The 26292-nt window shown below is 40.7% G+C and overlaps 2 protein-coding genes across 2 annotated transcripts; both read right to left on the reverse strand.

Annotated features, from left to right (window-relative positions):
* Nucleotides 1-55: 55 nt before the first annotated feature.
* Nucleotides 56-4788, reverse strand: snorc (secondary ossification center associated regulator of chondrocyte maturation). Its single transcript, XM_062429762.1, has 3 exons — nucleotides 4713-4788; nucleotides 273-440; nucleotides 56-165 (listed from the first exon to the last, which is right to left on the reverse strand). The coding sequence occupies exons 1-3, from the start codon at nucleotides 4786-4788 to the stop codon at nucleotides 56-58; spliced, it is 354 nt and encodes a 117-aa protein (XP_062285746.1).
* Nucleotides 4789-6438: 1650 nt separating this feature from the next.
* On the reverse strand, nucleotides 6439-24991 carry gigyf2 (GRB10 interacting GYF protein 2). The gene is made up of 29 exons (XM_062428663.1): nucleotides 24905-24991; nucleotides 22742-22793; nucleotides 22346-22529; nucleotides 22074-22169; nucleotides 21777-21885; nucleotides 17378-17483; nucleotides 16608-16648; nucleotides 16472-16510; nucleotides 16205-16306; nucleotides 15561-15772; nucleotides 15265-15412; nucleotides 14197-14436; nucleotides 13915-14087; nucleotides 13300-13456; nucleotides 13022-13188; nucleotides 12098-12186; nucleotides 11803-11931; nucleotides 11552-11682; nucleotides 11360-11460; nucleotides 11046-11186; nucleotides 10787-10945; nucleotides 10443-10694; nucleotides 10237-10359; nucleotides 9827-10090; nucleotides 8872-9074; nucleotides 8599-8750; nucleotides 8298-8491; nucleotides 7120-7261; nucleotides 6439-7025 (listed from the first exon to the last, which is right to left on the reverse strand). The coding sequence occupies exons 2-29, from the start codon at nucleotides 22777-22779 to the stop codon at nucleotides 6958-6960; spliced, it is 3960 nt and encodes a 1319-aa protein (XP_062284647.1). The 5' UTR covers nucleotides 22780-22793; nucleotides 24905-24991; the 3' UTR covers nucleotides 6439-6957.
* Between the last annotated feature and the right edge of the window lie 1301 nt (nucleotides 24992-26292).

The following is a 26292-nucleotide window of genomic DNA, read 5'->3' on the forward strand; positions in this document are numbered from 1 at the left end:
ACTCACGCCGTGCAAACACATTCAGGACACACACACGAGGTGGGATGTTTTCACTCTAGGAAGCGGTGAACTTTCTGAGTGTGATGACGATGAGGGCGAGCAGGACAGATGCTCCCAGGAAGACTGCTATAACGATGGCTGTGATGGCCCCAGGTCCCAGGACCCCTGCACACACACACACACACACACAAACATAGATATCATTTTAATCATGTGGGAATACATAAATAAAATAGGGGCTGTGAAAACTAGATCAAATATTTCAGTTTTACCTTCCTCCTCATCAATGCCTTGGGAGTGTGTGGTGTCCTCGTAGTCGTACGTAAAGGACTGCTCCGTCATATCCTGGAAAGGGTCTTTGGTGGTAACGTCGCTGGGTGGCTCCCCGGACATGGTGTCCTGGTTGTCCCTGGTGGTTGAGGCAGGGTCTGCGACCGTCTCTGTAAAGGAAGAAAATAATTTTACTCACCATTTCAGCTTCTTTGAACACGACTGATCCAGAACCAGACATCTAATCACTTGATCCCTGTATTGACAATGACTGCCTGCTGTGCAGCCAGTATTGAATCACTGTGTGTTTTTATAAGGCGGTAATTTCACTGACGAGGCACACGGCTTTGCTAATGGCTCTGTTTGTCTTTTCTCTGGACACGGAGGCCTTGGGGATTCAGAGCGGCAAACATGGCTCCATCTGTAATGACTCCAACAGCCTCTCTCTGTCTCACTGGGTTAACGGCTCAGGCAAGAGTATAAGGATGTCTTTGTAGAGGATGGACATGTTGTCCATTTGAGCTACAGGTAGCCTCGATATGTTTCTGTTTTCCAAGGCATCACGTCTACTGTCTGAAAAGCTCCTTTAATCAGAGCTTGGGTGGTTATTTCAGTGGAGTGCAGGTAGATATTTCATGTTTTAGTGTACTATGTAGTACAAAGGGGACTGCTGACTGGATGAAGTCTTCTGCCCATTGTTTGTCTGTTCCTCTTTCATCCCAAATTGTCCTCCTTTGACATTCCTCCCATCTGAGCATGAAGTTCCCCTGAGACTTTTCACACCTCTACAGTAGCCAGAGGAACAAAGTCTCTTTCTAGGCCACATAATTCTGTTTCCTAACACGACTCTCTGAGCCCGGCTTCAACTGAAGAGCGTAAACTGCCAGAAAGACTCCACGATTGTGGTTGCTGCCGTCTCTCCAGTAGTTGAACAGCTGTACAGCTTTTCTTTTGAAATGCAGAGGAACAGAGGAAAATCTGATCTTCATCTCGCCTGAGAAAATAAACTCTTCACACACAAGCCCACCCATTCAAACACTCACTGATTCACTTATCCTACCCTCAGCTCTACGCATACCAACAAAACCATACACCAAATATGTTTACGCTCAGCTTATTTAACGCTACATATTTACTTTGTAGGCTCTGACACCCTCAGTAAACTCCTTCACCGTGTTTGACATGTTTTCGCTATTCAACAGTTTCATTTTATTGGTGCTAATGCCGTGTTGAACCTCAAAAATGGTTATGGACGATTAGGAAATTAAAAAATTTGGATATAATTTAATCGGTGTGTTATCTGATTCTGATATGCACTTCTGATGTGAGTATTTTGATGTTGCTGTGTTGACTCAGAGTCATATGCAGCTTCCTGTCCCGTAGCTGGCTGGAGGTTTGGAGGTCCGGGCCACTGGCCAGCTCAGCCATCAATGAGGCCTTCAGCCGAGGGCACAAAAGCCAGCTTGTGCAGTCACAGAGAGCGGCGGGCTGCAACCAGTAACAACCGGCCAGGCCCAAACCAGGCACCGGCTGGGCACTGCATGTCAAACAAACTTGTTTATTAAATAGTCCCTGTGTGTAAAAGGCTGTGCCTTCTGGACAGCTTGATTTAATGAGAAGGCACAAAAATAATAACATGATGTTTTCCGTTGGTATTTGTTTCCATTAGGAGGGGTTTACTTGCACTTTTAATTTCTGTTTGATGGAATTAACATAACTTGAAGCCTGTAAAAAAAAAAAAAAAAAAAAAAAAAAAAACATAATTCTGTGACCCGCTAGGTCAGTGGTTTCCAACCTTTACTGTCTCATGTACAGCACAGTCCTATCCTATCCATCCATACTGCAAATATGTTCAAATATATAATATACCAGATGTTATTTAACATAAATCATTTAAGAGGCTAGTTGCTTTGGTCAAGTTATTTGTGCTAATTATCCATTACTTTTAGCAAATTATTTAAACTGTTCTACTATTCTTTTTAGCTAACTGTTTGTTTATTAGTTTTATTTAACCATTTCAAATATTTACCCATTACTTTAAGTTAGCTATTTCAACTGTTTATCTATTATTTTTAGCTAACTTTTTTGACTGTTTGTCCATTATTTTTTAGCTGTTTGTTCATTAGTTTAAGTTCACAAGTTAAGATATTTATTAATTACTGTAAGCTAGTTATTTCAACTGTTTATTGCTTTTAGCTATTTCCATTATTTTTTAGCTGTTTGTTCATTAGTTTTAGTAAACTATTTCAAATAGTTACTCATTACCTTTAGCTGCTATTTCAACTGTTGATCCATTATGTTTCATATTCCCCCGGGTGTACTAGTACACCTTGTTGGAAATCACTGTACAACACGCTTCAGATGTCAATCAAGAACCCTCCTTCTTTTATACAATAAAAAGCCCATAAGCCAGAAAAGTCTGTCACAGACTTTAAGGAAGGATGATTTCAGACACTAAAAATACAGAAGGCCATTTGTTGGTACCTCAGGATTTCACACCACCAAGAGAGATGACAAAGCATGCAAACAGCCGAGTGTGAAAATTAACCTAGCCAAGTATTGAAACCGTGAGCGTCGCAGCTCAAACATGACATCAATGATGTCCTTGCTTCACCTTCTTTCACTTTCGTGGATGGAGGTCAGATTTTCTATGTACAATATTTGACCAGTGTGGTTTGGATTGTATTCTTAAATATAGAAAGTAGGAAAAGGGTTTGGTTGCTACAACTGGTCTCCATGTCCAGGAACAAAACTAGTGATGGATCCCTTTCTGTGTTTGAGGGCAGTCTCTCAAAATATCAGATCAGCCATTTTGTGGAAGATCAAGGAAAGAGAGAATGTTTAATAGTCACACTGTTTAATCGTCTTATTAACACAGCTCTGCTTGTTTCCCATGCTAAGTCACAGGCTGCCTGTGGTGCTTGTTCAGTCACTGGGTTGGTGTTGTGGTCAAGATTGGTGGCACTTAAAAACATCACGTACACCACATTTCCAACAGCAATACGCACAACAGATGTGTCTGTGATAGGAAGTGGCTGCAGAGTACAGTTTCACATTAGAGTACAGAAAGTAAGGAACTCACTCATAAAAACTTATCTTAAGTATGTTTAAGTTATCTGTAATCGTGAAGTGATTTTTTTCCCCCTTTTCTCTAGAAAAACACTAAGGTGGAATATACACAACTCAATAACTTCTAATCTCTATCTAGTTTGGATATGTCAAATCTGGGTTTCCCTGAGTGTTCAAAGTAATTTAACTCATGTTTCAACCTTAAAATTGTACAGTCAAAAGATTAAAAGACACGAATTGTAGACATCAGTGTTAGAAACCCTGACATGGTCAAAACCTGATTCTATCACAGAAGGTTTTGTCCCACATGTAAAAGGAGACAGTGAGTCTTCTTTTCCACAGGACAAGGAGGATATCTATAGACTTGTTATATTCCCGTCGTCCAACAACCTTTTTGACCTCACGTCTGACCTTTGGGCCTGAGATCTGGTTGACTGTGTGTTGTTGGGGAATTCTTTACCACAGCTTTTCTTGAGCTCATTATAGAGGCATCAGAGAAAAAGGGACAGAGAAGTAAAGAACAGGAATTGACGAAAGTGAAAGAAAGACCATGAGTATGCTGATCTGACGAATTTAAAATAGTTCAGATGCTGAGAAGCTGCTGATGTTAGTTAACACTTCCTGCGTCACACGAGAATGTTCACAGAATAACTTCATTTGTGCTCACTTCCCCAAGCTTTTCACACGTATGAAAAGAAATCAATACCCACGTCTGTTTCAGTACCTCAAAGCCAAACCAATACTACAAGCATGATCACTTAAACTTTATAGCTAGAGTGAAGAGGGCACCAAGTATTCAGTTTCAAACACACTTCTAACATCGGACATCACTGAAGCAACTGAGTCTTCCTGTTTGTCAAAGAGCAGCTTTCACAGCTCTGAGAGCTTCAACAACTGAATCATTTACATCAGGCTTCACACTCGCACATCAACGCCCGAGTGTGTGTGGGAAGGGGGGGAAAGGGGAAAATGACACATAAACACACCTTTGATACCTAGAGAGGACCAAACATCAACCTATTAGTGACTTATAGCATATAAGCAGGCAACTATAAGCATTTTTGGATATAAAACCTCACACCTACCATTTGAATATTAAGTCATTGCACTGTTTTAAGGACAACAATTTAAATTTTTTTTCTTATTTTTGTCTGACAAGAAGCCACCGATTTCAGACCCTAATTTTAACCTATAACAGCATGCCTACATTTCAATTCAAGTCAGCTATACTGTTTAACTTAGACTGTGTTCTTGTATGCTCTTTCATTTTATGAGGATTACTAGCAGAACAAACAAGTGAAATTGCATACTTATTGTCACCCAAACACAATATTTAAATGTAAATATGAAATCAGACTCAACAGGAGGTTTACCTGTGTGTACAAATGCTACCAAGAGGCCTAGGAACACCAGGAGGAGGAATCTGCAGATACTGCTGCTGTGAACCATGGTGGCTGCGAGGGATGAGCAACAAGAAAGAGCGAAGCGTCTCCAAAACTCCGCGAGCAGTGATTTCAAACCGGTAAGTGACCCTGGGAGATGAAGCAGGAGAAGAGTTCAGGGGAGCGCAGGAGGCAGAAAGGTAGGCAGCCGAGGGGTGAGAGAAGGGGTGGGACTAGGTGTGCCAAGACTGTCTGGACAGTGTGGACTTTGTGAGCACATCATCGCAGGGCCCACCCACTCCAAACTCCTCTGGCCACATAGTTGGGCGTCTGTGTGTGTGTGTGTAACATTTGGTAGCCGCTGACCTTGCCAGGTTACATCACGAAGGTCTCGGCTGGATGTTTTACTCCTTTTTTCTTCAACGGAATATCTGACAACGTAGTACCAGTAAACTCACAGTAAAAATACTTAATTGAAAGTAAAAGTCGTGAGTCAACATACTGGCTCCTTTCAGAGTTAAATCATCATTGGATTAATGCATTAATATATGCATCTTAATGGAGCACTGCAGGGAACTGCACTTCAAAACACTGGAGGCCTTCTGTATCCTACATTTCCCATAATGCAACCAGCATCTTTTGAATTAGAAATGCATAGCTGGCAAGCCCAACACCATCTGGGATATCATCTTTCTTTACAAGGCCATCAAATAAAGGTGAAAATGCCCTTTAAAAACCCCCCAAAATAATACATACAGTGGAGTAAAAAGTGCAATGTTGTGGAGTTTAAGAAGCCACAATTAAAAATACATAAAAAAAGTGCAATGATCTTAATATTGTACAAAAGTACAGTGCTTGTGTAAAGTTACATTAAGTAGGCCTCAGAATCAGGTCAGTGTTTAGGTTTATGTGTATCTGAATGTGGTAGGGTTTGGTGTACTGCTAAAGAGCACCTATTTTTTTTCTTTGCAAAGGTTTTTGGTTCAGTCTGATGACGATCTGCATACGTACTTTCAAATTTGGCATGTTTTCAATAGGAACAAATTGTTGGGTTTCATTTCCTCCTTGCAGATTTGAAACCACAACTGCTTCATTGTCAAATATGCACTACAACTGAGCAGCAACAGGATAACCTTTTACTTCCTGAAAGGATTCATAGTTCCCATTCGAACATACTGAAGACAGTGATTATTCACTTTCAATTTCATAATTTGTCACGCTTTAAAGGATTGCACATCTATTAAAATATTTTATGAATCCTGATAACTTGCAACACTTTCAGCTGGCAATTTCTACTTTTCACTTTTACACTCTCAGCTCTTAACAGGATAAATGTGATTTAATTTAAGTGTGACCATGTGAATGCATGTGGATTAAATGAATGCTATCTGAATTGTTCAGACACAGGTGTCAACAGCCCACACATCAGACTGTTTTATTTCATACTGCAATAAAAAAGTATGACTCCAGCAGATCATTTTCATATATTATAATACAGATGCAGAATTGAAAGTTTATTCTTTAAACAGCCTAGTATTTTACAAGAAATAGATAACTACTTGGAACTTTTGAATATGTCCTTAAAACAGGACATAAGTGGGCACGAATCCTTGGGCTCTACTTTGCCATCATTATCCATGAACACCCAGCAGAAAACAGGGAGGGGAAAGAGAAAAGGAGGGGGGATTAAAGTGTGGGGGTTAAATTTCAATAAATAAAACAAAATCAATGGATATAATCTCTATAACCTTTCCCATAATACCCCAACCACCCCACCCATTTATCCACACTCGGAAAAAAATCCCATAGGATGTAGGCCAAATTTGAATTTGGTCATAACTGTGAATTTCTACAACAGGACATGATTCAGGACTGAGCAGCTGATGCCAAACAGACATCAATGCCTCTGCAGGCTTTCTCCAGAAACTTAAGTTCATTTGGCGATTGCTTGTACGGTTGGATGTTTCAATGACCCGTTTCCATTTCTCTCTCTCAAAGAATTTAATAGGATTATCGCTCTGTTAGCAAAGGGGTAACAAACCCTGCCTCAGAGATGACTGTTTGTTTACAATTTAGAATTCATGAGAGATTACCAGGGAATGCCTGATAAGTGGGAAACCGAAAAAATAAAGATGAAAAGACGTGGAAGCAGTCAGGGGGCCGGGCAGGGGTTTGGGTAAAACAGCTGCTGTTCAAATTGGATACAGTCAGTTGGGGTTTGCTTGGCTGCAGTCCCTTAAAAGTCCTCCAAAGTCTCAATCTCTCCCATATTCAATCTCTCAGATGCCGCGTTCACAGAAAAACCTGAAAAAAAGAAAAGAAAATGAATTTAATGGATGAGATATGAGTGTTGGGTGGATACGTTTTTTAGATTTGGCAGATGGATGTTTGCTCTCACCAAGAAGGCTCGGGTCTGCGCGGACCATCTTCTGCTTCTTTTTCTTCTTCCCTGAGGTGACAGTTTCAAAGCGCTGCTGCTGGCCACCTGTATGGTTGGACTGGTAGAGCGATGAAGATCCTGTTCCACCCCATACAGAATCCTTGGAAAGAGAAAAATGTGAATTTAAAAGACTGATTCAACTTTGAAGCTTTGATCTCTGACACCAAAAAAATTCAGATACTTGATATAACGTGGCCCCACTATACTTGGATTTTGACTTAAACCAGATTGGTTTTGTCAAAGGACATAAAAGTCTTTTAAGTTGTCTCATATTGGCCGATTGTGTTTTTTCTAATGGGGGTCCCTTTCTATTCAGTTAATCAGCACTCTGTATGTTAAATAAATCACATGCATTTGTATATAAACTACTCTCAAAACCCACAACACCGGCTGCATTTTTGGGTCAAAATCTAAAGATGGCTGATTTGTCATACTAAATTACATCTAAAATCTTTAAAATAATACAAATTAAAATTAATGTATTGCTGCCTCAATTTTTAAAACAGTAGCTTGGACAATTAAATCCATAGCAAGTAAGCTATAATTTATAATTTAAGATTTTATAGATTTAAGTGTTGTAATTGAACACCCTGCACTGTTGTACATTGTGAAAAACGTTCAAACTTCCCTTTATTGGAAGGGAAATTCTGGTTTGATGTTTAACAATATGTTCTGACAATATTTGAGGGAAGAAAATGTCCTCAATTCTTTAAAATTCAGTATATCAAAGTACAGCTTGGGTCAAGCTTAACGGCTGCAGTGTTGATGGTTTAAGAGACAAAGCAGCTGACTCAGTCCAGACAGTCATAATATCTCAAAAAGTTAAATTTTTGGTATGTTTAATAGAAAGTGTTGAGATATATTGACACAAGCATTAAGAAGGAAAGTCAGCAGTCCACAGACAGTTTTAGGGGCTGAGCCAGATGGTGACGAGGAAGATTCAACAAGCCAGAAATGTAAACAACGACAGCACCCGCAGAGCGTGACAGCACTGGCTTCGTCAGAGGACGTGTTCTTATTGGTTTAAACATGTCAGGCAATAAACTATTTCTGGTGAGAAGAAGAGCAACATGTTGTGTCAAATAAGACCTGACACACAGGACCACGGCTGACTGGTACCACGTCATTTCGCTCACCTGCGGCTGTTTGAGGGCTTGCTGTTGGTTCTGCGGGGCCGGTTTCTGTTGGTTAGCGTTCTGTTTGGCACGACGTTCCAGGAACTGCTTGGCAAAGTCCTTGGCCTCGGGAGTGTCCCCCAGATAGGCCCTGACATAATCGTGCACCTCGTATGGAGAGTCCACTTCTTTCAGGAAGGATGCAAACGTCGGAACTGGCAGGGAAGCAGATGAAGAATATTTGTGAGTAGTTTGGCTTGCGGAGATGGTCAACTGATAGTGGTGGGTGGGTGCATCTGCAGCACATTTTTTAAAGACCTACCATCCAGGTTGTTGGCTGTGTTGAGCGTGTGCAGAGTTTGCTCACACCACTGCATGAAGGTGTCCTGCTGGCTCTTATTGACCCCTTGGAACAACTTCAGCAGCTTCTCCTCCTCTTCTACCTTCTTGTTGGCTCGCCCACTCAAAGAGTTACTTCATGTGCACAAACAAATGCAGAAAGCAGGTTAAAAAAAAAAAGTTAGTGGGATCCATGTATTACTAATATTGTCTGTGTGGTAAATTACAGTAGGATAATTTGATATTTTGGCAGTACCTGAGGTTGGCATTGCCCTTGTTGTTTTTCTGAGCGTTGCTTTTCTTCGGTTGGGGAGGCTGCTGGACGGCCTCCTTCACAGCCTCATCCCAGAAACCCATATTAGAGTTGTGGGTGTCACCCCAGATGCTGCTGGGGTCCGAGCCCCAATTAGAGCAGGTGCTGGTGTTAACAGACCCCCACACGGAGCTGCTCAGAGTTGTCTGTGAAGAGAGAGAGATGTTAATTACATGACACATGATTCTAGGGCTGCAAGTGACAATATTTTGATACTTGTTTAAATTTCATTTAATCTATTACTTCCATTGTTGTTTGGTCTATAACATGTTGGAGAAAAATCAGTTTCCAATAGCCCAAGGTGATGTCTTTAAATATCTCTTGCTTTGTCCCACTAACAGTTCGAAAGATATTCAAATTACCATCACATGACAATAAGAAAAGCAGCAAATCTGTACAAGTGGTAAGCTACAAGTTGTAACTAGGGGATGTTTTGCTTGTGATTGAAAAATGACTTAAATGACTAATCGATTATCTAAATTGTTGGTAATCCATTTCCTGTCAGTCCCCTCATTCAGTCATTAATTCATACTTTCAGCACTGTTCCTTGTCTCACAAAGTATCATTTGAAGTTTTTACCTTTTAAAAAAGGATAAAAATGGACATTATGGATTAGCTGACATTTTTTATGACTGTTTAAATTAGATAGATTTAGGAGACAAAAAAAAAAAACCCAACAAAAACAGGCCCATTAACTGTCTCTTCTCATAATTAACTGACAAGGACTGTAAAGTTTTCACATCCCAAGTATGAAAGAAAGCTCCATTAAATATTTTTTCTGAACTATTAACACAGTTTTACAAGTCGTGTTGGACACACTGAATGTTCACACTCAGCTCTGTAGATTTTATCCTGTTTAGTCTACTGAGACACTTCCAGCATCATACTGGTCACGTACAGTTCTGTTCTGCGTGCGGGTCTGCTGGGGAGTGATGGGGTGTGGCTGTTGCGGTGGCTGATGCACTGGCTGAGGCTGCTGCGGCTGCTCCTTCCTCTGTTTCATCTGCTGGGCTTCCTCCCTCTGAATCTCCAGCAATGACTTGGTAATAACTGGCTGTTTGGCCACATTGCCCCAACCAGACAGCTTGGCCTGGGGCTGCTGAGACTGTTGCAGAGCCTGTTGTTGCTGCAGCTTCAGGAGCTCCTGCTGCTGACGTCGCTGCTGCGGGGGCGAAAAGGACAAAGGGGGATCAGACCGACAACTACGTACTGTGCATGAAAATGACATTGACATGTATGTTTATAATACACAACACGAACAAGGCTACTGACAGAACAAACACACACTACGACGACTTCCTGTCATACCTCTTCCCGCGTCTGTCGTTCTCGCTCCTCCTCCAGTTTCTGGATCTCAGCCAATGACAGGGCGTTCTGAGCCTGGCTGAGTGCATTGCTTGACTGCTGGCCCCACTTTGATGACGATGGAAGCTATGAACAGCAATGTGTTTTGTCTTTTTAACTTTAAATCCATTTCCTGTCATATTTTGCCTACTAATTCTTTGTTTTTTTACCTTCATTTGTGCAAGCTGCTGCTGCTGCTGCTGCTGCTGCTGAAGTCGCCTGAGAGCCTCTTGTTGCTGCTGCCTCTGTCTCTGCAGCTCCTGCTGTCTTTGGGCCTCTTGCTCTCTCCTCTTTTGCTCCTCTTGTTGTTGCTGGGCCTGAAGAGCTGCCACTGCAGCAGCTGCTGCCTCTTCCTCTGCTCGCTTCTCCTCCTCACGCCTCCTTAATGCTTCAAGTTCCTCTTGCTTTCTGCGCTCCTCTTCCTGGTGAGGTAACAACATTGCACAGGGAAATTTAGGGAGATGTTTCACAAGTCCAGAAAGGGGCACAGTATCACATGTTTACACTGGTTTACCTGTTTGCGAAGGAACTCTTCCCGTCTCTTTCTCTCCTCCTCTTCTCTCCGCCTCTCCTCTAATCTGCGGAGAGCCTCCTCCTGTGCCAGTCGCTCCTCTTCTTCTTTTTGCCGGCGCTGCGCCTCTTCTTGCTCTCTCTGTCGCCTCAATGCCTCCTCCTACACATGTAAGTGGTCAGTCTCATTGTCATCAGAGAAAAGTGACTCACAAAGCTTGCACCAACAGTTAAATGTGAATGCTATTGTTCTAACACTCAACCTGTTTTTGTCGTGCCAGCTCCTCTTCCTCCAAGCGTTTACGTTCCTCCTCCTGTCGAGCCCTCAGGACCTCTTCCAGCCGTTTCCTCTCCTCTTCCTCCCTTTTGGCTCTCATTTCTGCTTCACGCCTCTCCAGCTCCAACTGATGGATGAGATAATGTGAATGTACCTACAGTATTATCTACATGTATGATGACATATTTATGATTTCTACCCAGTTTCTGACTCTTACTAATGTCTCAAAAAGGTTCCATACAAGTACGATACTCATGAGTTACACAAATTAAAGAAAATGGAAAAGTAATTTCTGGTTACCTTTGCAGACTTTGACTTTTCAAACTGTTGCATCTGCTCAATGGTTGGAGCCTGTGCCATGGAGTCTATTGGTAAATCCCATACACTGCTGCCATCCCACGCTGTTGAGAGGGTGAGAGTATGATGCATTACACTGCTGTAACATCATTTTGCTTTCATGTGATTGACAAACAAACTAAGCTTGAAACTCACTGCTTGGAACAGCTTGTTGGAGGTTTGGTGTGCAGGAAGCCTGAGAGGTCGGGTTCTGCATTTCCCACACAGAACCAGAGTCTGGTACAGAAAGGGAACGTGTAACAGGAGGTATAAGGCTCTCAGATGCTCTACAAAAAGGAAGCAAACACACAAATTAACATATGTGATGCTGTTAATGTCAAGACTTCCAAACGCTGATGTACTGAGTCAGCACTGGTACAGATCAAGGTACATAGAGCGTTATCAACCTTAGCTTCAGAGCCTGGTATTGCTGTAGAAGCAGGTTGATCTGCTGTTGATGTTGCTGTTGCTGCTGAAGAGGAGCTGAGCTGAGGGCTGCAGCTTTCTGCTGGGCCAAGGCCTGAGCATACTGCTGCCTGAGGATGGGTAGACAAGAGGAGGAGAGGGAAGTTAAAATGTGAATAAATATAAATGGGTCAATCACTTACACATATTACATGTTTAAAAAGGTATATATTTACTGCAGCGGGTCTAGGATGTTACTATAAAATCAGATTTCTAAGGTATCAGATATGACTCTACCTGAGGAGGTATTGATACTGGAGCTGCTGTAACTGGTAAAGGTTGAGAGCAGTGAGCTCCTGCTGCCTCTTCAACCTTTCTTGATTACCCTGCATCACAAGAGGAGAAAAAAACTCAGAATGACCAGTCCAAAAAAAAGGCTACAAGCACATGATGTTGAGTAACTTAAGTAAATTTGAGCAGCTTTGAAAAGAAAATTTAGGGAAGAAAAAAGTGCAATGTCCAGTTTTGAAAAGCTAACTGACCTTTCAAAATAAACTTACGGCTGACGTCTCTAATAAAGGTGACTCTACTAAATATAAAACTCAAAGTGAAATATTGAATCAACGTTTTTCTTTTCTTTATTCATAGCAATAAAGAACAGTTTGTTTTTAATTTGATACTGAAGTCTGCTGGTCACTGCCAAATAACTGATACCCACTTATTAAAAAAACAACAACAAATATTTGGTTTAGGACACGAAATGGTTAAAATGGAAAATAAACCATGTTTTTTAAAAAATCCAGAAAGACAACTTCTATCGTTAATCACAATGGGATTACTCCATTTGTTGGTATTCTCTCTGGTTGTTTGCTGCTAGACATTCAAACTGTCACTTAATTCAAATGTATATTCAGTGTTTGCTTCAGGTCAAAGTTCATCAACCAAGATTGAAAACATCATGAATTCTAGTCTAATTTCTGCCAGCATTTGCAGGAAAAGAGAAAAAAACCCTACACAAAACCTAAATCAGAAGGAAGAGGACTAATTCAGCACTGATGAGCTGACTCATGAAGGATTTTTATACCAGTTGCAGATGAAATTCATTGACTATCACACCATCTAGCGGCCATAGTTAGTATTTAACATTAGCACTGATTTATAAAGCAAACTCTTGGATGTGATAAGGGGAATTTAACAGGCCACAATTAATAAAACAGGTACCTGTAGAGGTGGAGGTGCAGGGCCTGGAGTGAACGGTACCCTCCCCCATATCTTCATGATATCTCCCAAGGGTTGAAAAACTTCATCACACCCTCTTTTGACTAAGAGAGACATGGTAAAGTAACCTGCCTGGAACCACTCAGCCATCTCCTGGTTACTGAATGGACCTGAGCACAAAAAAGGAGCAGAAGAGATTCAGACGGGGGAGGTGGAGCCATTACAGAAAATGAACCATAGTTTGAGCATATAAAATCTGTCACTTCTTCTCCCAGTCTCACCTTGTATCTCCCCTTGGGGGTCTTTGTAGAACCACTTGAGAGCAGCATCGTGGGTGAGCGGCAGACCTGAGGGTTTGGGCTTCTCTGAAGTCTTTACTGCAAGTCTGTCATCATCCGCCACACCGTCCTGTAGGTATGCTACCATCTTCTCTGCCTCCTGGACAAAGACGCGGGCCAAGACACAGAAAGGTTTGAGTAATTTAATCTTCTTCTAATACTGTTTAAACCAATACGACCTAAAATAACAGGGCTGCCTCCTTTAAGCTGATGACTCATCTTAGTTGATAAGAGTGCACACAACTCTTTGACAGCTTGTTTTATCGTCTTTTATGGGGAATTGACAGTTTGTCATTACTGGGAAATGATATATAACTGGTATCAAAATAGTATTTATAATAAAAGCTTTCCTCTTTTGTGAGCATTGGATTTTAAAAAGTAAAAAAAAACAGCATTCATTTGTAATACAGGAGCAACATCTGAGCTTTTTCAATGTTAATAAAATAATGACCTAATAATTCAACTGAGGAAATCTGCTCCAAATCTAAGTGGATTTTCAGCTGAGAAGAGCCCCACGCCCTACTGAGACATTCAAACATTAAAAGTCTGCTAACGTACCTGCTCAAAGTGTTTCAGCCCCTCATCTTCATCCGTGTCATGTGGCACAGTGGTGGGTCTGCCGATAGGTGCCATCATGTTTGAAGGGAAGGGCAGCGGGTTGTTCATTGCCACAGGAACCTCCACAGGCTTCTGCTGCGGTAGCTGGACGGTGGATGATGCAGCAGACACTTCTGCATCAAACAGGAAATAGAAAAGTGGGATATTGAGAGGTCTTCCAGGTAGGTTGCAAAAAATAAAATAAAATCAGTTTTACGGTAAAATTAATGAACCAAGCCTGACCTGCAAGGGTGGTAGAGATGTGGGTCATGGGTAGGGACTCAAGCATGCTGTTAGACATGGGGACGTGCAGGGGGACTTTGCAGGGCTCTGGTGGTAGCTCCAGGGGTGGCTGCCGTTCAGCTGGCCTCTCAGACTCTTCTGTTCTGCGGGGCTGGCTCGGGGACAGAGTCTTGGTAGGAGCCTGAGGCTCTGAGACTGGGGGAGCAACAGGTGCAGCCTCCTCTGACACTCTGGCAAACTCTGAAATAATAATAGTAATAGAGATGAGATGGGCTCATACTACAGTGACTGTTTGTAGCTACCACAAAGTATTTATTTGCTGTTATTGGCGATACTGCAGTAATTGACCATGAACACAGGAGAGAAGCTTTCCCACATCTCACACTGTGAACTGGACTTATCCTTTATGGGATGTTAAACAAAGTGGGGCCCTTGTCTGTGATTTGCACTGATATGCACTTTTTCCTTCATCAGGCTTTAATTGACTTGAAATTGCTGTGGGTAATTTTCCATTTTATTATTGTGGTCAGTCAACTGCTGGGAAAGGTTCTGTGTGTGTGCTTGATGGCAAAGACACAAAAAAGTTAAGTGAGTAAAATTACAAGCAATAAAACTTTTCCCCAAATAAGATTTGTAACAAACGTTTATTTAAATGTTGTGTGGTCTTTTTATGTTGAATTTAGGTAATGAGATTATACTGCATAGAAACATTTTAAATGGCACAATCTACATGAATGAGATCACCATTTAACTGGAAGACCCACATTTAAAAAAAAAAACAGTGTCAGTAAGTCTATATATTTCTCAGCATGACAATGACACAGCAGCTGTGGTGTTTCTCTGGAGCTGAACTGACCATAATGTAGACTGAAGGCTACATTGAAACAGATTTTCTACTGAGGTCAGCAGTGGTGTTGCACAGTATGTACAATTAAATGCAATCATTTTAAGACAAAATCCTAATTCTTTTCTATGTTCCCTTTGATTTCATATCCAGATGTGTCTTTAAAGCTATTAAAAATGAATCACAGTAATAAATTCAGCACTCGGATTATCAAAAAGACCAACCTTTTCTGTCTGCCTCTCTCTTGGCTTCTGTTTCTGTCTCTTTGGTCTCCTTAGGCTGACTGTCTTCTTCCTCCAGACCCTCTTCACACTCTTCCAAGGGTCTGAAGTCAAGCTCTGCCTCCTCAAGGATGGGCTCCTTGGAGGCTTTCTGATAACACAAACAAACAACACAATTACACTCTCTTTTCCAGTAGGCTGGTTACTAATCAAATGATCTGCTCTGTAATATCTAGTGATGATGAGACATTTATTTGTCTAATGGTTTTTTTGTGAAATCCTTCATTATCTCTTCTTGCCTTGAGTGAGAGAAAGGCCCCTGAAGAGTCGAAGGTGCCCGCCTCCTCGTCTGCGTCCTCCAGACACCACTCTGGCAGGCTGTCCCTCTCGTCCTCCAGGCTGCCACTGCCTGACCGTGGCCTCCTGTATCCACGCTCGTCTTCTCTTGCATCAAATGGGAAACGGCGACGCTGATCTGGGTGTTCCCGCCACCCTGCTGACCGAGGTGCATCTGGGGGAAAAAGGAAAATAGTTACACACACAACTAATCACAATCCCTTGATATAGCTTGGCTTCTTCAAGATTGACAGATTATATGTTATAATATTGTGATATTCAAGCTAAGAAACCAGCCACAATACAGACTGAGAAGTGGAACTGGAGATTACCCCTGAATTGAAGTTGGACGTAGGGGATTGTTTAAATTTTCCTGTGAACAGACCACACAACATTTTGTAGGCTGTGAAACAGAAGTACCCTATTCCGAAACAGGAATACAGCACACACAGCAGTGCATCACAAATACATTTATCAGAAGATAATTTATCAAAGATAAATGTATTGATGATGCAGTCAGTGCAGTGCCCACCTGGGCTTGGGGGGCACCACCGGTCACTGTCCCGACGAGAACCAGCCAGGCGCCAGCCCCCCTCATCATCCTCACCGTTCTGATCATCACGAGATGTACGCCAGTTCTCACTCTCTGAACGCGTGAAGTCGTGCTTCCTCGGTAGGCCGGTCACACCGTCCTCGTAGTTGCTTCGAACTGCAAAGAGTGCAAAGGTGATTACTATCGGTCATATAACTCACATTAACAAGCGCATTTTATGCAGTCAATCATCATCAGAATATCATTTGCATAATTAACACCTACGAACAAATCATGACTGTCTATATGTCAATGATTAAACCTGGTCAAAGGTAAACTTACTGTGATTCATCGGAAAATGTCCTGGAACGCCATCTAGGCCTGCAAAGGTGACACAGAGCAACAAGTAGATAAGGCAGTGCATTAGCCAACAGTATGTCATGTATTGATTATTTGAGCAACAGATTTTAACACTAACCTGGGTCTTTTCGACCTGGCTTTTCAAACCTTCTATCTCCCCTGGTGAGAAAAAAAAGCATCTATTATGTGAGGTCATGACAAAAAGCTTTGATATCAAAAGCTCATACTGAACATTTGTAAATAGTCTGTCTCTCAAGGGTTGTTTCTTTAGGTGACAATGTGTCACAAAAGTAGTGACAAAACTAACAGAGGTCTGGATGGGTCACTGAGGGAAGGAAAACCCGAACTCATGATTTAATAATTCATGTTCTTGAGTTACTACTTCACGCTCTCAATTTAATACCTTATTATTTATATTACACTTCCTCCGCTCTTAGGGAGGGCAGCTGACAACTTTGGTGCTGCTTATTCAGTCAACTGAAAGTTTGAAGAGGGCGACAATGACGATGAAGACATTTAGGAGGCACCCTAGAAACCTGAAGATAAGTTTTTTATGAAGTAGTCAATTTTCCTGTGAAATACATTTAAGGGCTCTCATTAATCTAAAAAACGGCCATAACCTGACGTATATCCACATATATCAAATAAAGATAAAAAATAAGATCCAAGCGATCAACAGTAAGTTAGTGACAGCCAAAGACAATACTAACTGTAGGAAGATGATGAGTTATGCTAAATCAATAGCACCAGCATAGCTGAGTAGTAGCATTAATTCAAGGGCCCAATTTACTAAATCACATGCACAAATTGTTAATTGTTTTTTTTTACTCTGCATGACACGTCCTGGACTTCATACTAACTTGAAACCACAAAAGGATATGGTATTACCTTTCTTCCCAGCTCTGGGAGCGATGCATCTCCCTCACTCCACGGCCAAACCCTTCCACATCATCAAAACTTCTTTGGTAAAACCCTCCATCTCCTCTTCCCCGGCCTGAAAACAATCATAGTTGGACATGAGATCTGTGTGCAACTTTGCAGCATAAAGCAGCCTTTAGGAAGGACGTTAAAAGTGATTAAAAGGACAAACATGTCTGACCCCTGGCTGAGTGTTGCTCAGACCATTATCAGAAAATGTAGACCCAACTTCTACAGCTTATTGTTACAGGTGCTTAGATGAGTAAACTTGTGTTACTAGTGCTCTACACATTCTTAATCTTTAGTCTTTGACAAACACACAAGTATAAATGAGCTGCCAACATCCATTGAACACATCTGCTGAATCATTGTACTATCCTTCTCTTTGTTCAAAAGGTGCAAAATAAACCAGTTTTTGTATTTTCTGGCCTCTCCACGATGCTATCCTGCAATACAGGGTGTCCACGAAGTCTCTTTACAATTTAAAAAATTCATTACAAAAGCAACTGATGAGATATGTTAATCAGATTTGTTCTATGTAATCAAAGCTTTTAATGACATTGCATTTCTGTATCGAACAAAGATACGGGACATCAACGACCTGAAGCAAAAGATCACTGATGCCATTGCCACCAATGATGAGGCTATGCTACAGCGAACATGGCAAGAAATCGAGTACCTTCTTGATGTGCTTTGTGCAATTAATGGTGCCCATATAGAGGTGTATTAAATGATTACATTTCCCCATATTTGTCTATTTATTTGCTTTTGTAATAAATTTGTTAAATTGTAAAGACACTTTATGGACACCATGTAGTGACAGTGCAGTTTGACTGAACTTTTATTTCAGCACATTTTACACATAAATCTGGAATATTACTATCATATTTATTTAAGTTAACTGGCGTAGTATATGTCCTCATTAACCATTTGTACTGTAGCAATGTCAATCTGGAGTTAATTGTTTGGGTGTGGTCCTTAATACAGATTGATTCCCACTCTTTTGGTGAAATATCCAATTCTAGGTCTTCCCTCCATGCATTTCTTTTGTAATCAAAGTTCTCGGATGAATTGGATAATAACAAATAGTACAATTCCGATATAGCACCTTTACTTAGGCTGTCTTTAGATATCAATTTTTCCAAGTTTGATGTAAAGGGGTAGTTAGGAGACCATCTTGACTCCTTCTAATGAAGCTTCTGAGTTGAAAGAACTCAGGGTTTCCCACAGCGCTTTCCTGCTAAGGCGGCCGCCTTAACAACACAGGGCTGCCGCCTTAACTAACGTCACGTCTCCAAAAATAATAATAATAAAATAAATAAATAAATATACTAGCGATATTCGCTGTGTTACTCTGTCATGTTTTCTCCCTTTCATTCCAAACCGTGACTGACAGTCTATCTTCTCTGCGCCGCGAGCTTTACAGCGCCCTCCGCCCGGACCTCGCCGCTTCCCGGGGCCGTGGACAAAGTGCTCGCTGCGCCCTCTCTCCCCGCGGGGAGGGACGGGGCCCCCTGCTCCCGGCGCGACTGTCGACCGGGGCGGACTGTCCTCAGTGCGCCCAAACCGCGTCGCCAGGGCGGGGATCGGCCCACGTCAAAGGCGCAAGGGGTCTGCGGCGATGTCGGCAACCCACCCGACCCGTCTTGAAACACGGACCAAGGAGTCTAACGCACGCGCGAGTCAGAGGGTGAAGAAAACCCCGTGGCGCAATGAAAGTGAGTATTTATTATGAGAGATTTTATTATTGTATTATTTTGTTATTTAATTTTTTAATAAATAATTGTTAAATTGTTCCTCTCAGCTCTGCCAAAAATACTGTAAGTACTGACCTTGTTGAACAATTTATGTTTTGCAGTTAAAGTGGCACAATCATCATGTTTAACCCCTTATTTATTTGAAAAGTTAAAGATTTTTTATTTATTGTAAGAGATTGTATTATTTTGTTGTTGTTAATGTTTAATAAATAATTGTGTTCAATGTTGTAATCAGAGTCTGCGGTCTAATCCCCCCGGTGATGTGGTTGCGACGCGATGCGACGCGACGCAATGGTCACCCCACCCCCGGTTGCCGGCGATGCACCCCCCCGGCACCACCTTGACTAACACATTTTCTGGGGGAAACCCTGGAACTGTAGTATGTTTTTACTCTTGTAACTAAGTCTACTTCCTGTTTATAATAAAATCCCCCACTGACAAGCCTTTGCATTTCATCATCCATTTGGGTATTTCAGAAAAGTTTCTGTAACTGACATTACTGTCCCACATGGTCAGGTAACCGTTTATTTGAGTATACTGTAAATCTTGTTTAAATTGGAAGTCTATCTAGAGCTGGGCAATATGAGCAAAATCAAATACCATGATATTGTTGACCAAATACCTCAAAATCAATGTTGCAACAATATTGTGGGATGACTATTCACGCATTCACAAAATATTTATACAATGAGATTTTTGATAATCATCAGTAATGTGGACATAATGACTAAGTGGGTAAAGGAAAATAATGAAAAGGCTGGAAGAGTCTGCTGAGTTCAGAAACTTACATAATTTTACTGTAACATAGTTTTAAAACCAGGGAAAGACAACACTTATGTAATATCATGATATTGTTGCAATATCTATATAATATCGATATACTACCAAGTGCTAACTCTATCCATAGCTTGGACAGAAAGCTGAGCATGTGAGCCTATGCTCTGGGAATCAAACAGTTGACACTAAGTTGCCAGTAGAGTTGGATTACGGGTTAGATAATATTTCTTTGACTTTAACTGTTTCATTACAATAAATAAATTCAAAGTCTTGGACTTTCTGTCTCATCTTCACATCATTGACATAATGTGCTGTCACTGTGAAGGCCAACTCATGGACTGCTGACACAAACAAGTCGTGTGTGTGCAATAGTAAACAGAGCTGCAGCGTGATAGCTTTCCGGAGTTGTAAATTCCAGTCTGTGAAAGTTACAAACCGCTGTGCGGCATTTTTCTGATCAGCCTTTGAACAGTCCCTTGTATTGTTTTTCAGTCTGAATGCAGCTGAGGAGTTCCTGTATGTTTTCTGAACAACAAGAAAAAGCAACAGCTTAATGACAACAGGAATATAGTAACTTGCATACATAGACTGTGTGACACGACTTGGTATCCCTGGCTCTACAGGAGGTGCTAGCGCTGGCTGATGACACACTTGTGGTGGGAGACTGATGCCGTGCGGCCATTAATGTTTGGTCAAATCTAATGTGCAACCTTACTTACAGGTAATTAGCTTCCTACATGCATTACATGTTGCCTCGCCTTTTTACTATAGTCCAAGCAATCTTTCACTCACTACTGTTGTGATGTTACCCATCCATGCTCGTATATAGACAAACCATTACGCTATTGTGTTGAAACATGACACAGATAGGTCCTGGCAGATGTGTAGTGCATTTAGGAACCGATAAGCGGAATCAAAATTTTAATTTCTTAATGATTTCTTTGGAATCTGAATTTTGGAAGTGGTTCTCGTTGCCTAACCCCAGTAGTCACCAGTAAAAAGAGAACAGAACCTTTAACAGTGAAGAAAACTGTGAAAAATGAGTAGCTTTAACAATTACATTTTCCTCCCAGTAGCCTCTTGGCTAAGACGCATATTATTAAACCTGCCATGGATGTCTGTTGCATGCCATTCTCCTCTCCCTCTCCACTTTCATAAATCAAATAGGTTTTTATTTTAAATGCAGAAAAAAATATTTTGTCAAAGATTTGTTAAGTAAAATGTTTGATATCAAAGAGTAACATCCAGTGTTTCTGCGTGGTCCACAAATAAGGATTATTTTTTCTTCTGTGGCAGTTAACACAACACACGTACCCACAGATAACAGTGTTGCTATATGCTGAGCTTCTATAAACAATGTAGGACAGCGTAACCGCAACCTAACCACCATCAACAACACCTATGTTACAGCAAAATCAACATGGTATCCAACTATAATTAATATATGGATGTATGCGAGTGTGTAGCTGAGTGTGTACATGCAAAAAGTACTCAAGTTTCAAACAGGGTTTTCCATATTTGAGGCACAACAATATGAGTTCAAGCAGCTGGGGAAGGGTATGCTGAGTAAGCACAAAACCTACACTGTGCTAATGTTACACCCTTTGTCTCAAGCTATGGCCAAATTGGTGGGATTCTTCAAAGGCATCTTAACTATCTGCAGTTGTTGTGACTCTTCGAAAGTTACACAGAGAGAACAGTCAACTAACTAAAAGAAGAAGGCTAATTTCAAAATGAAATCTGCTCTAATGCAACTGCGTCAACTCCATCTGCAGCTTCTTATCCTTAAAATCAGATAGGAAAACATTGGTGTATTATTCCCGATGAGCTCTTACCTCTACCCCTTGAGGTACTTCGGCCTCGTGGTGCCCCTACTATTGGACCACCTCCTCGCCCTGTCAGCCGAAGTACAGCTGCACTGTTTACAGACATGGAAAAATTTCTCTGCAAATACAAACGGGGGAGAGGACGAAGGGGGAGATACAAGTGTTTAGCTTTCTTTTAGGCACCTGCAACGTATTTTCCTAAATTACAGAAGTAATACGCATTGGGCTTGTTGATAAGTCAGAAATGGTTTCTGGTCTTATGATTTCTCACCCAGATAGTGACATTATCATGAAAAGTATTCTTACCTGTTCCTCCTCTGTAAAAGACACAAGTGCCAAAGGCATCAAGGGCTCCTCTTGCAATATGGGCAGGAACTCCTTATCATGTAAGTCTATAGGGATCTATCACAGATAATCACAGGCTTCACTATAAAAGACGCATGAAGCTTTGAAACAATGTGTTATAACAAATCAAATAATGAATATTTAAATCTAATCTCAGCTGTTACATAATTTGTATGCAAATCATGTTGACTACAAAGCTGCATCAACAGCTAAGATGCAGATGTTTTACCCACCTTGTTATCCTTTACATAAAGTGCTAACATTTCTTCTCTCCCGTAACGATAGTCTGCGAGTTTATACTTTGGCAATGCAGGTGATAGGGGCGGAGAGGCAACTATGCCGCTGCTTCCACCGCCGCCGCCACCGCCACCGCCGCCGCTACCACCACTGCCTCCACCTCCAGACAGGGCACGGAGCCTGCGGAGAAAGAAAGGTTAGTAGAAGCAGAGGGGACAGAGGAAGGGGAGACAATATGAAAGCTGAGGTTGCAATTGGCCTGTCTGAGCATGTCTGGAGACGCTGAACTGCCCCCCCCCCCCCAAAAAAAGAAAAAAAAAGAAAACCGGTTTCACAACCTACAAATCACTTCCCACAGACTTATCATAAATTCATGCAATTCATTAAGTTACCATTCTGGTCCAAAGTTAAGTGTCTGGGTTTCGGCCATTCTTCCTTGAAGTTCTACAAATATGACAAGGGAGAGAAATAAAGCATTAGTATCAGTGTATATCAGTAAATCTGTATGTCAGTAATGTTATAGTACATCAGTTCTTCTGTAGAAAAAACAAATTAAGTGAAAGAAAATACATGTATTATCATTGCAGATTTTTTTCCAAAGGAAAAATACTATACACTGACTTTTAAAGCCTGCTGTTCTTATCAAACATTTACCAAGTTTAGAGGTCTGTATATTTAGTTTTATTCATTTACTGATGGTGCAAGGGTTAGCTAGAGTATGTTTTGACTGGGAAGGTTAGATTGCAATTTGCATGAATAAACAATTTAACTGGAGCGCTGTCCTGCTGCTGATTTTGGATTTTAAGGATTAAGCACTAGTCTATACATGTCAAGGTTGAAATATGTTGAAATGAGGATGACCAAAATGCAATATTTTTTTTAAATTCCCTAACACATTTAAATAAACTTACATCTACACCATCATCTTACCTATGTCAAATTATTACTGTGGTTAATGGAAGTGTTTAATTTCACCTACCACATCTGCTAAAAGAATTTGGAAAAATCCTACAGATTTTGTCACTTGCTTTAATCCTCAGCATATACACCCCACCCCACTAGCACACAACCAGTGTACAATTTCCATCTGCTAAAGCTATTTTAGGAAGTCTCCCAGACTGTGAGTAGAGTATGTCAGACACCTGTAATTGACTACGGAGATGGTTTTAACTTCAGCAAATTAAATAACTACGGAAACATGATTATGTTATGCCAACAACATTAGCTGTTTGTTGATGTTTGTCTCTCCACTGTCGAGACTTTACATGTCATTAGGGCTTGAAAGCAAGGATTTCATGTCACAAGCCTTCCTAAAATATCGGGTACAAAAGGCAACAGTGGGTCCACAATAACCACCGACCATATGGAAACCCGGATAAGCCACGTGTAAGTTGGTGCTTAAAGCAATAAATGCAGCAGCTCAGCCCAAATTAACCACATTGTGGCACATCTGCAAGCATCGCACATAAGTCAATGTTAAAGCAAAGTGAAACACTAACAACTGCTGGCTAAATTTACATAACTTTAAGACTTAATGGGTACGATTAAACGTGCCAAACCTCGTCTTATCAAATGGTGTCTCACAACAACACAACTTTTTATCATCTTAGTTAAATCAAGCTTACATTTGAGATATAAAAAACCTGCTCAAGTCTGCGGAAAAACGTCTTTAAGTTGTTTGAAAGTTTGACTGTTACGTTGTTTAAACCGATGAGTTCACCGTGTAGTGTTTCAGCTTTAATCCATCAGGAAAAGCAGGGAAATGCATAGCCAAATAACATTAATGAACACTCATCTTGCTGTTATTAAATCACACCGAAGCTGAAGAGCGTCACTCCACTGATAATAATGTTTTAAATGCTCACTAGGAGCCGTGCTGGTCGCTCGGGGAGGTGAAGTGGAAACCATCCTGTTAGCTCACGAAACGTTAGCAAGCCAACAAGTAACACTGTTAATACAGCTATACACAGCTTATTACCGACTGACATTAGCCAACATATTTCCACACAGTTAAAGGGTGATAATAGAGTTTTAGTGTTGTTGAAAGACGGCAATAGAGTTGTAGTTAAAGGGCCACTTTGCTACATGCTGGTATTTTCGCTAGCAAGCTAACTGCAGTTGGACTAACAAGCTAGTCAGCAGCAGCGTTTCAACCCAGTGTCACTAAAATATACCTGACACACATTTATGTCGATGAGTATAGCTCCTCAGAAGTGTTGTCACATATTTGCTACGCTCATGTAATGTAACACGTCTCTGGTAGAAGTTAATCCCTAACCCTTTAACACTTGTAGCTAGCGCGCTAACAGGATAAGCTAACTAGCTACACGCGGCCTTCCACAACAAGATTTCCTCGTCCAGCCACCCCGCACGTCACTCGGCCCGGGTACGCAGAGCCACTAGAGCCCGGTGCTGCAAGGCCTAAACATACATGGTGGTTCAACCTGCTGTCCTGAAGCTCCACTCAGCTAATCACAATATGACTCTTTGAAATGGCACCGTACGTAAATGTCGGATTTTTTCATTGCTAGTGTATTAAACTTTGGCTGTCTTACCTCTGCTTGTTCTGACAGCACAAGGTTTGTATGCGAGTTGTGTGGCTCTCTCTCTCTCTCTCTCTCTCTCTCTCTCTCTCTCTCTCAATCTCTCTCAATCTCTCTCTAGCTCTCTCTCTCTTCGTTTTTCCACAAGATGGCTGAGTGTCAGTCACATGACAGAAGATAAAAACCCGTATGGCCGTGGAGAGATTTGCTGACTGGTACGTATTGTACAGGAATTCATATATAGCAAAGGTGAATATAACCACTTTGTTTATTTATTGTTTAATTATTATGGTGTGCACACTAAAACCTATCGAAGCCATTTTCCGCGAATGTAATGGAAAAAAAGATCCTGTAAGTTAAAATAATGAGAAACTTTCTCAAAATAAGGATTTAGTATCTCAAAATAATAATATACTATCTCAAAAATAATGACGTAGTTTGAGATAGTATGTCATTATTTTAAGTTATTTATTTTGAGATAGTGTCATTATTTTTGAGAAATAAGTCATTTTGAGATACTAAGTCATTTTTGAGTTGCTAAGTCATTATTTTTAAGATACAAAGTCATTGTATGAGATACTAAGTCATTATTTTGAGATACTAAGTTATTGTTTGAGATCCTAAGTTATTATTTTGAGATACTAAGTTATTATTTTGCGATACTAAGTTATTATTTTGAATTACTAAGTTATTATTTTGAGTTACTAAGTTATTATTTGAGATACTAAGTTATTATTTTGAGTTACTAAGTCATTATTTTGAGATACTAAGTTATTATTTGAGATACTAAGTTATTATTTTGAGTTACTAAGTTATTATTTGAGATACTAAGTTATTATTTTGAGTTACTAAGTCATTATTTTGAGATACTAAGTTATTATTTGAGATACTAAGTTATTATTTTGAGATACTAAGTAATTATTTTGAGTTAATAAGTAATTATTTTGAGATACTAAGTCATTATTTGGAGTTGCTAAAATAGATTCACCAGTTCACAACTCATGGCCAGTTCAATCATGTCAGATTACTGCAGCTGGTAACTACCAGAGCAGTGCTCTGGTAGTTACCAGCTATGTACAATGAAAAATCCTCCAAGTGGTTGCTTTTTAATGTACCATGGGATTGAAAGATCTGGGGGAAACTGTATTTTCCTGTTGTGCACATTGGGCATGGAATAATCTCCAAAAAGATAAGAATCATCATCAATCATCATAAAGACTGTGGTGATGGAGGCATGTAGTTGTTTGTCTTAAGAGGCCACAGTGTTTGAATATCTGTTTGTCTGTTTTATTGTGATCTTTTGTGTATCGTATATGTTGCATGTTGGGATTTTGTACAGCTGCTACTTTGGTCCAGTCTCTGTTGTAAAAGAGATTTTTAATCTCAATTGGACTTTCTAG

Source organism: Scomber scombrus, chromosome 11 (assembly GCF_963691925.1).
Source record: "Scomber scombrus chromosome 11, fScoSco1.1, whole genome shotgun sequence".
NCBI classification, from domain to species: domain Eukaryota; kingdom Metazoa; phylum Chordata; class Actinopteri; order Scombriformes; family Scombridae; genus Scomber; species Scomber scombrus.